Consider the following 14096-nt stretch of genomic DNA (forward strand, 5'->3'; position numbering starts at 1 on the left):
GTGCTAGAAAAATTGACACTCCCTCCATTCGAACCAGCAGCAACAGCAGATCTTCAACACCTATCTTGGAAAACTGCTTTCCTACTGGCAATTACTTCAGCAAGAAGGGTTTCGGAACTACAGGCTTTAATGGCAGTACAACCCTTCCTAATCTTCCATCAAGATAGAGTGTCCATGAGAACTAATCCTACATTTATGCCTAAGGTGGTATCCAGAGTGTCTCTAAACCAGGCAATCCACCTACCTACCTTCTTTCCCAATCCACAGAACAGGGGGGAAAGACTGCTGCATACATTGGATGTACATAGACAGTTGCGCTACTACCTGGACAGAACCAAGGGCAATAGAAAAACTGACCAGCTTCTAGTAGCTTATGCAACAGGAAGGGAAGGAAAAGCAATTTCCAAACAGACAATCTCCAAGTGGATAGGAAATTGCATAAGATTCTGTTACTCCTACCATGGAAAGCAAATTCCACAGAACATAAGGCCTCATTCTACAAGGGCTACAGCCACTACCACAGCTTTCTTATGAGGAGTGGCTACCAAGGACATTATTGAGGCTGCTACTTGGACCTCCGTGCATATATTTGCCAAGCATTATAACTTACCTCTATACTCTAGATCCCGAGCAGGGTTTGCCACTGCTGTTTTGCAAGGGATCCTAACTACACCATAATTCTTCTTCCTCCCCTAGTTTGGCTATGGTATTCTACCCATTTGTTAGGACTGCAGATGCATCCTTGAAGGACATAGTACAGTTTTGTACCTACCATAAATGTAGATGTCCGAACAGGATAGCATCTGCAGTCAGGATTACCCACCCTCCTTCCCCTCTGTGGTACTCCTAGGGTATTTGCCCACCTAATAGCTAGCTGGGGGGGGATCTCTTATGGTGTATTTGTTTGTATATATGTACATACATGCTTATTTTTTGTGTTTGCCTTCTACTCTTTTGGAAACATTGGCATTTACCCAAAAATTTAGCTAACCAAGAGGGCAACTGGCATCTGGGGCAAGAAACACTGAGGAAAATGGCGTCGGCTGATGCCTTTATACCCGAAGACCAGCAGAGATGACGTCGGGTGAAGTGCGACACCAGCCGAGGCCAGACCCAGACTTTGGAATCCGGCCGACCGAAGGGCTGCCTGACGACAGGACAACCCATTTGTTAGGACTGCAGATGCTATCCTGTTCGGACATCTACATTTATGGTAGGTACAAAACTGTACTTTACCATCGTTGGTATTTTCATTTTTTCTGCTTTTTTCATGACTTTCCTTATGGTTATTAAAAAAAAAATCTTTACTGACGTAATTGTCTCTCTAACCTCAACCTTTATCATTGTGGTTTACTGACTACCTGTATGTTGGTGTTCTGTATAATGGCTGGAAAAGATAAAGGCCCTGCAGGGTTTAAAAAGTGCCTTAAATGTGGCCATAAAATTCTGTTCTAACTCTCACATTTTGTGTGTACTTCCTAGGCCCCTTCCATTTACAGGAGGGCTGTGCCATTTGTCACAGATTTGACCTCAGAGCTCTTACAGAGAGAGAAAGAACAAATTGATTCTGTAAGGCATGCTCCCCACCTCTTTTAAGGAGGCCTTATCTGGAGTTTCTCCTCCAAAATTAAAAATATTCCTGTCAAAGTTTTTCCTCCTCTTCTTCAAAGGCTTTAGAATAGGATAGGAAGAGGCAAATATCTGAACAATCCAAACATAAGCAAAAGAAGGTAAAAGCTTTGGATCCGACTTCTTAATCGGATCCGAAGCATAAAGATAACTCTTCCTCAGATCCAACCTCAACATTTCATCTTAAACATAAGAACAATGAATTATTGGATCTGACCACATCAGATCCAACAGAAAGCTCCATTTTGATGCATCTATCATGAACCAGATATTCTTCCTCTGTGAACCCTGTGCCTACAAGGGTTCCATCACCATTTCTGGAATACCTGAAGTCCATCTGTCCTTTCCACTTGCTCTTTCAGAAGGCTCACAGAAGATGATGTGGAGAGACTGGTGAGAAAGATTCTCTTCACGCATAGCCAGTCCGGTGTCCTGTCGGCTCTTACACCTTCAACTCACAAGATCCATTCCACAACTACACTACCTTTACCAGTTCCTTCTCTGACTCTGTAATGGACCTCAGAGCCTTTGGATCTGAGTTGCCCACCATCGTCTTGCTCGGATCCAAGGATTGCCTTATTCTCTGATCTAAAGCTGGCTTTGAGAACTTTGATCCAGTCGGATCCAGAGAGCTCTCCAAGCCAGGGCTAGCCAGAGTCAACTCTGAAGCTTTTGAAGTCATCTCTGCACCTTGGAGCCTCAGCAAGGGTTGGTTAGGCTCCAACTTCTGCCTTGGAAGAGCTGCCTTTGGAGCAGAGTGATACCAGGATACAGAAGTTGCCTTCTCAGATCCAGGGTCCTGTCCTTCTCTGGGATAGTCTGCTTTTGAGGTTATGGAGAAAGCCTTGTCTACCTTGTTGACACAGATTGTTCCTCCCCCCTCAGATCCTCAACCTCTTATCTTTCCGTCTCTGTGCTTAGAGTCTCACCTTTTCTCTCCACAAGGACAGCTGGTACCAAAACTCCAGGCTTCCCAGCAGGGTTTCCCCATTTCTTCTGATACCTCCCCAGAGCATCCCACTGTGGACGTCCATAAGAAGAAGACGGGCAAGACGATGCACTTAGATTCCCCAGAATCTGTCACCGAAGATACAGATTTTGATGAGGGTGAAGGGGCTCCATGGTCATCTTCTGATGAAGTCTTGTTTGGCAACATCCTAGAAATCCTACACAGAGGTGGCTGGAAGTCCAGCAGCCCTTCGTCTGAAGAACCTGTATTCCTAGAGGTGTTCGGTACCAGTCAATCTACCTCCTGGGAGGAGACTCCTGCCAACAAGCTCATTGACTTGATGTCTTCGCAAGCATGGAAGGAACTGGACACCATTGAGCCAGTTCCTCAGAGACATGACAGAATTACAACAGCACCAGAGGACAAGCTGTTTTGGGCTAAAGGGTGCATGTTGATGCCATAGTTGTGGTGGTGGCCGCTAAGAACGAACTAGCTGAGGAGAGTTCCACTGTCTGTCTCCCCAACAAGGAGTTTCAGACAATGGATAGGTTTGGAAAGCATGTCTATGCTACAACGACCTTCACCTTAAGTTCACTAAACTATTTGACAGATTTCACCAGGTTACAGAGGGAGTTGATTAAGGAACTTTCAGACACCCTCTCAGGATCAGTTTCTGGAGAATTACAAGCCTTTGTCACTTCTCAATAGGCTACCCTACAATCGATAACAAATTCCTCCATGAGGCTCGTTTCACATGTAGCAGAAGGAACCTCAAGGGCAGTAGGTTCAGGCGTTTCCATAAGGAGCCACACCTGGATGCTCTTATGTGATTTTGTGGAGTCCTTTAAGTTTTTGTTCACCAATGCTCCCTTTGACGACCCTTCTTTATTTGGCCCCAAAGAAAAATAAACTTTATCCAGGTGTAGGAAGGATGGAAAGACCCTGCCTGCTGTGGGCGTATGTTTTTCCACTCCTCAAAGATCTTTTTCGAGGAATCATCGAGGTGGACGAAAGTTATGATTCAAAAAGTCACAAGGGCCTTTTCAGGACATGTGGAGGAGGTTCCCCCAGGGGCAGGGGGAGGGATTCCAATGGTAGATGCCGCCCACACACAAAACCAAGGGTCCAGTGATTCATTGTTTGACAGATCCTAACAGTGCTCCTGAAAGGAGGCCCACTTGCTCCCCCCCCCCCCCCGGAGGCAGTCGGGAGTAATTTTTCCCTGCTCCAGAGAACCTGGCTAGAGATAACAACAGATGTTTGGGTGCAGAGGATCATTTCCAGAGGTTATATTATACTTTTTCCCTTCCTCTTTCCCATTCACAGAAATTCCCCAACATTCCACTCAGTCAGAGGGCAAAAGGTACAAAAGCTACTAGAAAAAAGTCATCCAAGAGGTCCCCCCAAGACCAGTTAGAATCCTAAATTTACTCAAGATTCCTTTTAGTACCAAAGAAAACAGGGGACTGGAAGCCAATTTTGTATCTCAGCAACTTAAGCAAGTCAGTTTAAAAAAACAAATTCTGGATGATCAAGTTTTGAATGAACATGGTTCAGTCCATTCTTCCATTTTTGGAAAAGGATGACTGGATATGCTTGATAGACCTTCAGGATGCGTACTATCACATAAAAATAAACAGGGTTTCCAGAAGGTTCTTACACTTCCTTCTGGGAGCCAGTCATTACCAGTTCAGAGTTCTGCCATTTGGTCTCACCACAGCCCCCAGGGTGTTCAAGTATATGACAGTAGTAGCAGCTCACTCGAGACTGCAAAGATTCTGGGTGTTTCCATATGTAAACGACTGGCTCTTTTCCACTGCAGCCAGCCATCAGCTCATAATGGCAAGAGAAAAGGTTATTCAGACATGTGTTCTTCTGGGTATAACCGTAAACTACATAAAATCTCATTTAGAAGCAACTCAAAACATAGAGTTTATAGGATCACGTCTCATTACAAAGTTGACCATAGCTTCACTTCCCTTACCAAGAGTTCAGACAATAAGATTACAAGTAAAGAAGATAGTTTGCAGGACCAAGATTGCAGCCCTCTTGGTTCTTCAGGCTCTGGGATCAGTGGCTGCAGCAATAACACTAGTACCATTGGCCAGATTTTGTATAAGATTTCTTCAATGGATGTTTGCCTCACAATGGTCAATACTTCATCACTCCATGTCCACTCAAATATAAATCAACAACATATGCAAGAGAGATCTCAAGTGGTGGATGCAGTCAGACCAAGTTCTACAAGGCCATTTGTTCATTCCCTCTTAGCCCAAGACCATAGTGACTAGGGATGCTTTCCAGCTAGGGTGGGGGGGCATTATCTGGGGAAGACAGTTCAAGGCACATGATCCCCCAAGGAGGCCAGTTTGGATATCAGTGTTCTAAAGATGAGAGCAGTGCTTCTAGCATTGCAGGCTAACCAAGATATTCTCACCTTAGGGGCAAGTGCAGTACAAACAATATGTCACTAGTTTGGTACATCAACAAACAAGGAAGGACCAAATCCTACCCCTTGTGTCAAGAAGCTCTCAGAGTGTAGCAAATCTCAACCGCTTTCTCATAACAACGCACATTCCGGAGAAGTCCAGTGTGATAGCAGACAAACTGAGTAGGTGCAATATTTTACCTCATGAATGGTCCTTCAACAAGAACATGACCAAAATGATTTTTCATTGATGGGGCCAGCCTTGCTGCATTCTTTTCACCTCTCTCCTAAACATAAAGTTTAGCAGATATTCTGCCCTAGTCTCCCTCAGGGGGATCACTGAGGGATGCTCTGCTTTACGATTGGCCCCCTAGTCTACTTTATGCCTTTCCACCTATCCCATTGATTCCCAAATTCCTACAGAAACCTGCTATGTTGAAGAGCAAAGTCATCCTCATTGCACCTTACTAACTTTGACAGATTTGGTTCCCCTTCCTTTGTCTTCACTTTTATTGAGACCTCCTTTTAAATATCCTGCTCCTCCATGAGATCTTAATCTGGTACTGCAAGCATTAATACATCCCCCCTTTTGAGCTTGCAGATAAGTGTGTTCTTAAATATCTTTCGTGGAAAACCTTTTTTTAGTGACCATTACTTAAGCCAGGCAAATTTTTGAAATTCAGGCCTTATCTTCAAAACCACCATATCTAATCTTTCATAAGGATAGAGTTACACTGTGAACCAATGCATCCTTCCTTCCTAAGGTGGTGTCTGCATCTAACATCAACCAGTCTGTTAATTTACCAGTATTTTTCCCCTAAATATGCAAACAAAGGAGAATACTTACTTCATTTACTAGATTTTCACAGGCAATTGTGTTTTTATTTACATAGAACAAAAGAAATCAGAACTACTTTCCAACTATTTGTTTCTTAGCAGATGTAGAGTAGAGTAATCCAGTAACCAAAGTAACTTTAGTCAGGTGGCCTACTAACTGCATCTTATTTATTTACAACAAATTGGGTATCACCCGACCAAGATGATTATGAGCTCACTCAACCAGAGCCATGGCAGTTTCCTCACTTTTTCAAGCAAGAGCGTCTGTAGACGAAATACGTGCAGCAGCAACTTCAGCTTCTCCTCATACCTTCATTACTCATTACAAAGTAGATTTGGTCTCCAGAGGCAGAGCATCATTTGGCTCAATGGTGCTCAGAAATATCCTTCCTTGAGTCCACCCTGGAGCTAAGGTAGATGGGGACTGTGTCCCATTAGTTGACGACTGAATGAAAATTGACAACGTCAGATAAAGAAGTTATGTACTCACTGTAATGTTCCATCTATGTTGTCTGTTTTCATTCTTCCTTAACTTCCCTCCCACCAACCCCGATCCATATGCAATTCCTGGAAGAGTGAGTGGTTTGGCACTTATTTTACTCTCCACGTAATTGAACTCCAGATATAGTCTCTGCTTTGATATATATATATATATATATATATATATATATATATATATTTATATGTATATATACACACACATTTCTTCTTTATATTATAATTGGCAAACAATCTCAGGCAAATGGAGTTGGTGCATTGTGGGTAAGAGAGAAGCTGAAGAGTTCGAAGTTGCAACCAGTTTTTGCAATGGCTGAGTCAGATCAGAACTGAACCCATTTGTTGAAGAAGAATGAAAATCGACAGCACTGATGGAACGTTATGGTGAGTACATAACTTATTTTTGTAGTCTCAGAGGCAACTTCTCCACTATGATGTTGAGGTAGATATTTGCATTGAGTGCTCTTTGTGCTACTCTGTTTGGATGCTGTGGGTAGTTTTGTTTGGCAGATCTAGTCCTAAGTCCCTTCTAGGCCCTTAGCTAAAAAAATCCAAGATGCAATCACTTCTTCACAGTCTGCTGGCTAACTGATGGATGAAGTAAAATTACTCCACAATGATGGACTGTGTGGGAAGGAACAGTGTTATCATTGCTTAAAAAATGGAACCAGACACTGTACCTTTTGTTGGCTCTACCTGTTTGCCATATATGGAGAAATAAGTATGGGCTTATATATTCTACTATTATGATATGTCATGCATCTGTTCTGATATTGTTTAGTAAGTAAGACATTTAAAATCTTTAATATTGTTGAAATGTTTTCTGCATTTAGGTTTCCCTCTGGACCTTTTACGTTGTGAAAGTTTGCTAGGGCTGGACCCTGCTACTTGCAGCAGAGTACTGAACAAAAATTATTCATTACTTGTCTCTATGGCACCACTTAGCAATGAAATCCGACCAATAAGTAGCTGCACACCTCAGGTAATTGCATTTTTAAAATGTGAATGTGAATTGGGTTTGCATAAAGTAGAAAAAAAATAATTATGGTTGTGTTTGTGTGTATGTGTAGTAATACAGGAACTCCATGTTAGTAGGATGAAATAGTTCAGAGAATGGAAATTAAGATTTTAATGCTTTGAGTTTTTTTCATCTTTCAGCTGTTGGGAGGGAGCTGTTTTTCTGAAATCACTTGTACCTTAAATGTTTTAGAAATAACTGTCTTTTGTCAGCTAAGCAGCTGTTCCTCTCAAATGTAAGATTTGGTGGTTTTGATACATGGAAGCATTACCAATAATGAAAAAACTCTCAGAAATGGTGCCCAAAAGCCAAAAACCTGTAAATTCACCAATGAAGGGCACCAGGAAGGAGAATAACCACAATGAAAGATCCTTTCATAAAACACCCAACTTTAATTAAAATATCCAAAGACATAAACACTTAACTAAAATCAGTGTGTTTTCGTCTTCCTTATTACAAGACTTCATCAGATGCATGAAACAAATGTAATAAGCTACTTTAAATACGTTTGTTTACGTAATTAAAACATGCATTTTAAGACTGGCTGATTAAGTATTTTTCCATTTTGGTACTGTGGGATACACTGTAGGTGCACTTGTTGGGGTAGTGACTTAACTGTGTATAATTGTTAATTAATTTGTATAATTTGGTGTTAATTAGGGTTTATTTAACTACACAAATGAAGGTATTTAAACTAGCGTATTACATTTGTTTTATGCATATGATGAAGTCTTGTCATAAGGAAGACGAAAACGCGGGATTTTAGTTAAGCATTTATGTCTGTGGATCTTTTAATTAATTAAAGTTGGGTGTTTCATGAAAGGATCTTTCATTGTGGTTATTCTCCTTCCTGGTGCCTTTCATTGGTAAATACATGGAAGCATTACTTTGTAAGAAAAAAATGCACTGAGACATCACATTGCTGCTTTATGTAAAGTACGGTATTGAGAATCATCTGAGAATATATATGTGTCCTATATTTAACATAAAGCATTTGGATGTCACATTCTTTGTTGGAATTTTTCTGATGTGGTAATGTTCTTGAGTTCTCCCAGCTTAAGTTGTTTGCCAGGTAATTACATTTACTGCATTTGATCAAAACAATTCTAGACACAGGCAGTACCATTAGAATTTTAAAATATTGTGCAATATAAAGGAAATTTGTATATTTAAAGCATGTGTATCATTTAAGTCCGTAACAGTGTACCTAAAAGTTGTCTGTTTAGTTATCACCATTCAAGTGCCTGCTCCTGTTGCTGGTCATGAACTGTAGTCCAGATAAAAAAAGCATGTTTTTATACCAAAAGAAGTTGCATTACTGTGGAATCCTGTACAAGAGGATGCAAAGTCACACACATTTCTTCTTACTATTATAATTGGCATACAAAACATTAAATGGGTTTTTAGGTTTAACTTTTATCGTCAAGCTTATAACCTACTGGCTTCAAAAAGCTTGATTGTCACAACTCCTTAATGATGCTTTCTACACTATACACACACACACACACACACACACACACACACACACACACACACACCATATTTATAAAAAAAAGTTAATGACTGACTTCTTTACATTGTAATAACTTATTTCACTGTCTTGTAAGGTGTTGTGCAATGTCTCTAACATAACACTTTTTATTACTGAAACTTATTTTTAGTATTATCTGATTTGGTGATAGTTCCTTAGTTGTGTAGACATTCCAGCAGAGCCAGATCAGACATTGTCTTACAGGGTCTATATTACATTATAGAATTTTCAAAACTTCGAATCTAATATGGTCGACACCATATAATCAAAGTCTTGAAACATGGAAAAATGTAATAAAACACAACAATCTACAAAAACAAACCATTTAAACGCCCCTCCCCCGCTACTTAAATATACCAACTCCGAGATCGCACTACAGCGCAGAAAAGGGGAAATCTTCCCTTTCTGGGCTGTACAGAGATCTCCGTTAAAAGATTTGAAGTTTCAAGACTTCGATCATATGGTGTCGACCATAACAGATTCAAAGTTTTGAAACTTCGATCTTCTGATATAGACCCGTCTTACACACCAGGCAGTGGTCACATTTAAGTAACCCATGAGAAACAATATAATGATCATTCTTGAAGACTTTCTGAATAGTTTGGGGCTTTCCACCCTAATATTTTCTAGTACAGTCACTGTCCTCATAGGGACTTTTAAAGGGTACAGTCTCACTTTTGATATTTACCACAGCACTTTGTAACTTAAGCGTCTCAAAGTATTTTCCACCCTGTCTGGTTAAATTATGTGGGCAGTTGCTCAATAAAAAGCTTCATAACCTTTTTTATTAAGTACATGTCCACATAATTTTACTGAATCCATCACTGACATCACTGGAGGGCTTGCGTAGGAGAGTGCTTCTGTAGATTTTGATGGGTGGGGCCTTGTCTATGCACTGTTGTGCACCCATGAAAGTCTGTGGATGCATCCACTCATACTTCCTCCATTAACCTCCATGAGTGCAAAATTTATTGAACTTTTCGGTGATGGCATAAAAGAAAAGCAATACTATTTGAATGTTTTTATGTTAAAGATTTCACCTTAAAAATAGGCATGAATAACAAGGAAATGCAACATGGCACTGGAGGCACTATATGCTGTGTTGTGCAAGGTGAGTCTGTGAGTGTGATTTTGCACTTTAGCTTACAAAATATTGACTTAATATTACTACTAAGTGTCAAATAAATATACTGTGTTAATAAAAACTTTTTTTACAAGTAGTGTGAAATGCAATTTGGAATGATAGCATCTTGGTGTCGTACCCTTTGTAATTACCACAGATCATGTTACCATTATCTTTTGTTTGGGAATAAATCTAACTCAGTCATGAATAAATCATGATTCCTAGACTTTTACCAATAAAATTGTGATGCAGTGACAATATAATTATGAAAGAAAGACTATTATTTATAGTCAGTGATCTGAATAACCATGCTGAGGTCTCAGTGAGTTCTGTGATACTATTATCTTGTGCATTTGTGAACCCATACCAGTTAAGGCACAAATAGGAACATTAAACAGATTAGTGGAATGAGAATTATTAAAGTATACAACAGAAAAAAAAGGTTTATAGGTTCATGCTGCTGCTTAGCATTTCCAAATTATCATAATCCTACAAACCAGTTTAGATTAAATGAAGTATGGGGATTATTCACTTTTCATATCAGAAACTCACTTCAGCAGACAGTAAATGTAACTTATTGTTAGTAAATAATGAAGTGATCATCAAGTCACAAGTGTTCTTGTAGAAAAAAATGTGCACATTTCGCAATACAGAAGCATATGTCAGAGTGCTACAGAGACAGGTGGAGGCAGTCTTTATAAAATTCCTGGCATAATAACTGCTGACACATTTAAAATGCAAGTTCCATTGAACGAGACAACATGCCTAGTTTTTCCTTATAGCATGCAGGAACATGTAACTGAACTAATGTCAGTCATATTAGACAAAATGTTAACATATGAACAGGTCCCTGATCTATGCCAACAGGCCATATAGGTAGTATTTCACAAGGGAGTTCATGTCATATCCAAACAGTTTTAACCCTATAAGCCTGGCTAGTATTTTATGTAAGCTCATGGAGAGAATAGGGGACCTGCTTTTTAGTAGGTATAGAACAGTTTGGGTTTATCAGGGAGGAATCTTGCTTTCTAAATTATGTGATATTCATTCTAGATTAAAAGCAGCACTCAAGAAAGGACTAACAGGGTGTACTGCTTCCCCTGAACTGGAAAAGCCATTTAACACTGCTCTTTGAAAGGGAATAACTGACAAGTTAAAAGCATTAATTGGCAATCCATATGCAGTTCATTGAATAAAACATTGGATCTTACACAATCCAGTCAGTCCCACTTAAAGCCAAGGACTGGCAACTTCAGTCAATAGTCCAACAGCATCCTTTAAGACTCTCTCATGCACTAAAATGCCTCCCCCTACTCTGTCATTGCATCAAAGCTCCCCTACACTCCACCTCTCACAAACTGCACATCTAAAAATTCTCCCATGGTGAAGTTAAAATAAGTCAAGTTTCACTATTTTAGCAAATTTCTTGAGCAATATATGGTATTGTCATCTTTTACATGTTTGAGCTAACCTTTTGACATATTTTTGTAACAGCTTTGCTGAAGTCTTTCGTAATACAAGTGTTGATCTAAGTATTAGGAGCTGTGAGAATTCCCTTAGTGCAGATACTGTCTGCATTAAAGCTTTCTGGCCTGTTGACCTACCAGTGCTTAGCTTTTCAAAGTTAACAGCCAAGAGACAGGACTTAGTATAAGAGTCAGTTCTTTAGGATTGGAGGATACCTCAGTAGAGTCAGCAGCAGTGTTGGCTTTACCCAAGACACCTGTGAATTTGAGACTTTGACTCCATTATCTTCCCCACTCCAGAGTGGCAGAGGTGTGGAAAGCATCTATAGGGACAGGACAGTATATGGCTTAGATTCTTCTTCCTCCCATTTAGATTATGCCTCTCTTTATGTGCCCTGGAAGTAGTAGTGTGGGGGGAAGTATCTGTTCTTCCCTACATAGTTTCGTACCCTGTATACAGATTTGGATGAAGAAGAGACCTCCATCACATCCCTTCCTGATAACTGTAGATTTGGGAAGATTCTTGAGCAAATGCATCAGAGGTAATCTTGGGCACCAGTCCAGTCTCTCCGGAAGAGACCGTCCTACATGAGGCTTTTGGCTCGACCCTTCCAACTTCTTGGGTGACTGTATAACTTTGTTAGCCTTACAGAGGGTTTAGGAAGAGTTAGATATGATAGAACCTCATTCAGGTGCACTGGACAAGATCTTCAAGCCTTCCAGTGACTGGCAGTGGTGAAATAAGGCACCTTTAGCTGACTTACTTGTGGTAGCTGCAGCCCTAAAAACACATTTTTGAAGAGAGTCTAGTAGTCCCCTTAACAGAGAATAGATCAAAGTCACGTGTACATGTTGGTGACCTTAATAATAAACGACATCAGTTACCTGATGTACATGTTAAGGTTTCAGTATGACCTAGCTGAGAAGACCTTAGAAATACTAAAGTTGCTACAGGAGAAAAGTGCAACACGAGCTGAATTCCAAGGTTTAGGTCCAAATGCTCTTTCTAGCTTCTCTAAGCAGCTTTTACATAGTTCTGTGTCCGGAACTGTGTGTACCACTAGGGCACACATAACCATGACATCCTATGCCAGATATTTGTTTATGAGCAACAATAATGCATCGTTTTCTAGTACCCCATGATGGTGTATCATTGTTTGGGCCACAGTTGAAGGAAGATCTGCAAAAGGGGAAGACACTATCTGACACTTGGGTGAAGTTCTCCACTCCTTGAGAGCATATTGTTGCATCTAGAAGAGTGTGAGGAACTTCAAGAAGACCTGACAGCCCCAATTTCAACAGCAATATTTTTATAAAAAGGCAACATGAATGTGATGGATATCAGAATAGATGCCATCCTGGATGTAGAGGTGGTCCACAAAACAAGGGCTTCTGCAGTCCCTCTTCTTGGGGAGTTGAACTGAGGACTGACTCAGTTGTTCCTTCTGATGGCAGTCAGGAGTTGTCTATCCCTGCATACCTGCCATTGTGGCAGGCCGATATGCAGGTTGAGGTGATCAGGGTGATAATATACAGAGGTCAGACAGTCTCTACCCCTTCCCTGGTATTCTACCCTATCGGGAGGAGGCAGCTAAAAGAGAGGTAGCAAACCTTTTAGAAAGAAGAGCAATCTAAGAGGTCCCACCAGACCAAAGAGTCTCCAGAGCAAATTATTACCAGTTCAGTGTCCTTTCATTCTGTCTCATCATAGCCCTCAGGATGTTTACCAAATAGATTGTAGCCATGGCAACCTACATTAAGTTGAGGGGAATTAGGCTGTTCCCCTGTGTGGATGACTGACTGTTCTCATCCACAACAAAGTGGTTGCTCAAACAAGCCAAGGATCTCTTAGTTCTTATGGTAAGGTCATTAGGAATTTCACTGAACACCTCAAAGTCCATATTTGAGAAATGACAAGCACATACACTGGTACCACTTATACATGAAAACCTTTCTACCAAGCTTTACTCTAAGCAGAGCTACCAATCTTCAGAACAGTGACCATCTTCTTGTCATGCCTCCCTAACTGACATCAACATTATACCTAAAAATGCTAAGACTAATGGCTACAATATTTCTGATAGCGTACATAAACTTTCACATGTAGTTTCTTCATTAGGCACTCGAGGTCCAGTGGACTTAGTATTCAGAACCTTTGTCTACAGTAATATAGCTGTCTAAATCTTTTCATCAGCATATTCACTGGTGGCCACATCATGACAATCTCGGTCAGGGCTGCCTGTTCATTTCCCCTCACTCATAATGATGGTCAAGACAAACGCTGCATCATAGGGTGGGAAGGGCACTTTTTGGAGCAGGTGGCGCAGAAGACTCGGTCAGTTCAAGTAACCTTGGTCCTCATCAACTTCCTGGAAATGATGGGAATCTTCTGTACATTGCAGGCCTTACAGTACCACCTTACTTAGAGTGCAATTGCCATTTACTCAGACAGTGTGGCAGCTATTGGGTACATTGGCAAGAGGGGTGAGACTGACTCTGATCCCCTCTGTCAAGTGACAATGTGATTGTAGATCTGGTCTATGTGATCTCATCGCAATACACATTTCTGGTCAGACCACTTGACTAGTTAGTGGGCAAACTCATTTGGTGGTTTCTG

At 40.6% G+C, this 14096-nt stretch overlaps 1 protein-coding gene across 1 annotated transcript in view; it reads left to right on the forward strand.

Annotated features, from left to right (window-relative positions):
- Window positions 1–14096, forward strand: part of FAM91A1 (family with sequence similarity 91 member A1) — a 1899235-nt gene that overhangs the window by 1257249 nt on the left and 627890 nt on the right. Inside the window, exon 16 of the mRNA XM_044066590.1 lies at window positions 7175–7323. Coding sequence (XP_043922525.1) covers window positions 7175–7323 — 149 coding nt within the window. The remainder of the gene's footprint in view (window positions 1–7174; window positions 7324–14096) is intronic.

The sequence above is a fragment of the Protopterus annectens genome, chromosome 3.part1 (assembly GCF_019279795.1).
Source record: "Protopterus annectens isolate FY-2018-M chromosome 3.part1, PAN1.0, whole genome shotgun sequence".
Classification (NCBI taxonomy): Eukaryota; Metazoa; Chordata; order Ceratodontiformes; family Protopteridae; genus Protopterus; species Protopterus annectens.